This window comes from Halyomorpha halys, unplaced genomic scaffold (genome assembly GCF_000696795.3).
Source record: "Halyomorpha halys isolate HHAL.00 unplaced genomic scaffold, Hhal_1.1 Scaffold159.1, whole genome shotgun sequence".
In the NCBI taxonomy this organism is placed as follows: domain Eukaryota; kingdom Metazoa; phylum Arthropoda; class Insecta; order Hemiptera; family Pentatomidae; genus Halyomorpha; species Halyomorpha halys.
This window is the reverse complement of record NW_027109188.1, coordinates 596,599-599,821: the sequence shown is the minus strand read 5'-3', so window position 1 is coordinate 599,821 and position 3,223 is coordinate 596,599. Positions and strand designations below refer to the sequence as shown.

The 3,223-nt window shown below is 30.6% G+C and overlaps 1 protein-coding gene across 1 annotated transcript in view; it reads left to right on the top strand.

Moving 5' to 3' along the window:
• Positions 1-3,223, top strand: part of LOC106678779 (esterase FE4) — a 24,074-nt gene that overhangs the window by 16,647 nt on the left and 4,204 nt on the right. The window contains exons 7-8 of the mRNA XM_014417524.3: positions 238-422; positions 1,990-2,137. Coding sequence (XP_014273010.1) covers positions 238-422; positions 1,990-2,137 — 333 coding nt within the window. The remainder of the gene's footprint in view (positions 1-237; positions 423-1,989; positions 2,138-3,223) is intronic.

The window sequence follows — 3,223 nt, the reverse complement described above, 5'->3', positions numbered from 1 at the left end:
ATAAAGTTTTTTTTCACTTTATCTCCGTTGAATTTCGTAATTTAGGCCTCCTTAGTCGGTTCAAACATATTTATTATGTAATTTAGCAAGTTGCATAATAAATATATGACAAGAATAATCCATAATCATAGAACTATTGTTGGCGGAATGGTACGTATCTTATGGAACTTATTCTTGTTTATAAATTTGAGATTCTGTGATTTTTCATATTTAATTGTGGTAATATGTTCTTTACAGCCATAATTATAGATCCTCAACTGAGAAATAAGCTCAAAGCTGACTGGAATCGACTCCTGCCTCACCTGTTTGATTATAATTACACAGTCCCTTGCGAGAAGAGGAGGGATGAAGTGTCCCAGGAGATCAGGAATTATTACAATATCGATTTAGATTCCAAAGAAGGCCAGAAAAATCTAATAAGGGTAATAAGTTGTTCCTTGATTTTATAATATTTAATTAAATTTAGTAATTTCGTAAGTTCTGACTTTCAAACCCAGATTTGCTCAGTTCCTGTGTCCATTATCTACAGCGTAACTTTTTCTCTATGTTTTGTTTGGATTGGCAATGAAGTGTACAGTAATGGAACGAGCATAAGTAACAGCAAGTAAGCCACTGAAGGGCGAGAAAAACAGCACATTAGGTATAAATCCAAACTTGACACGAAGATCGCCATTTAATGAATGATTGAATTTTATAATTTTCATTCAAGTGAACAGGGTGAACTCCTCCAAATGGGTTTTTTCATATAATTTTTTTTTTTTTGTTCACATGAATAGTCCTTGATTGATACTGATTAGTTTAACTTCAATACAATCAAGTGTGTAGCAGATTTTATTCTTTAAATTGTAATATTATTTTTTTATTCTAGCATACCTATAAACATGAGCAGTAAACCAAAAAAATTGAAAACTTATCACTTCAATGAAGGATAGGAACTTGATTACTTTTTTACTAATGATGGTGAACAATAAATGTTATTTTTTAATATTCTCTGAATACTGAAATACGGTGTATAAAAATAGTATGCGTTTCAAACTCCTTCTTCCCACATAGTCTACGCAATGACAACAAGTGGGTCGTGAAACTCTTTTAAGATAAAAAGTAGATCTTATATACAGAAAATTTGGCCACCCCTTATCCCACAGCATCCTTTAACAATACCCCACTTATTCCTGTCGAACAGATCTGTTGCTTAGGACTACATCTGGATAAACGATTGACATGGAATCCTCACACAAGATTGAAAATACAGGAAACTGCACGTCGATTCCGACTATTACAATATTTACTAGACAAACGGTCTAAACGCCTATCTAGACATACGGAGTTGAGCTTTGGGGGTCCATTAAACCATCGAATTCCTCTCGTATCCAATCCTCACAGTCCAAAATCTGTCGTAAAATGCTTTATGCTCCTTACTTTGTTACCAATCAATTAATCCATCAGGACCTTAATGTTCCATATTTTGCCGATTTGGCCAGAGCCAGATACCAATCCTTTCATGATAAACTTCCAACCACCCAAACCCACTTGCTTCTAGCCTAGCTTCTCCTTCAATTCTTGAAATTCCCCTGGGCGCCTGAAAAGAATATTCTCTAGCAACGTAATTGGAGATCAACAATGGGTGGATTCTCCACATGTTTGTATCATGTCATAATATCACTAACAGCAAATTTACTTATTTTATACAGAATTGTAAATAACAATAAATAAATTACTAAAAATAAAATTATCTTAAATGTCTCTTGTTTTAATTTCTTTTCATTATTTAATTATAAATGTTTTATTTCGATTATATATTTATATTAATAGTTATCCTCACCAAATAAATGTTTATATCCCAGTTTAGTTTCTTTTTCTTTTTTCTTTGGAACTTGGCTTCAATAATCGTCATTGTTACGAAACAGGAATTTGAGATTTATTTAGCTAAATAAATCTGACTTAACATAGCTTCAGTATCGAAATAATTAGACTAGAAATTTATTTCAGGCTTCGAGTGACAGATTATTCATCAATGGTATTGCTAAAGCGGCCAGGCTCCATTCAGAAATCAACACTTCACCAGTCTATTTGTTGAGGTTCTCATACAGTGGGAATTACTCTTTGGCATCATTCTTTGGAATTCCAGATAATTTGGGTAAGTTACTAAGTATAGCAAGTACATTGTGATTTTAGTCCTGCCTGGCTTTAGATTAAGGATACCTTTAATTATACAAATTTTTGATTACTTTAATCAAAAATATCTATAATTACTAGTCTAATAACAAAAATCAGTATCTTGTGAAATCTTGTTTCCAGAAATCTAAATTTCAAATAAATATTCGACGTAGAGACGTCTGCCAGAACTAAAGTTAAAGCTTGCTAAATCTACTACAATTTAGGTTATAAGGTTTATCTTCCTTCATAGGAAAAGTAGTTTTTATGATATATATATAAAAAAATTACACAATGTTGATTTCTAGTAGTTCGGATCAAAGTTTTTTGAAAAATATATCTCAAAAACCATTAGACGTTATGGACTTGCTACCATTCAAAGTAAAGGCAATTTAACTTACTATAACGTATTTTATGACAAGTGTCTTCGTAGAGGTAGTAGTTTTTATGATATTCGCATATGAATATAAATTTTGCACATGCAATTTTGTTCGTACATCAATAATCAATTAGTTTTAGCAAATATCATGAAATCTACTGCGCCTACGAGGATAATTATCATAACGTACTTTAAACTACATTAAAATTACTTTAATTTGAGTACTAATAGTGCATCTATATGAATGATTTTTTAGATATAGATTTCTTAAAATAAATTCACTAACTTCTGATTTTTCAGTTCATTGTTTATGAAATGTTGCTTTTTAAGGTTATGTCTCGGGAACAATTGAATTTTAATAGCTCTATTAGGGTTCATATTTTAGTAAATGTAATGTACTTTAAATGATGTTCTCTTAAGTTTTCTAGAGTTGTCGGTTGTTTTAAAGATATACTCGCACAGCTCCGAATGAAAATTTGATTTTTTTTTTAACGTTTTTAAAAATTTTAAAATTTTTTATTCTCCCTGCCTATACTCGATAGACTCATCAATTTTGACAATCAATTATACGCAGTTAGAGTGCTACCAATGGGTCAGATTTACTAAATGTATTATAATGTACAGTTGTAAATAGCAATAAATAAATATATTTTTTTTTTAATAATTTATTTATTGATATTTACAACTGTA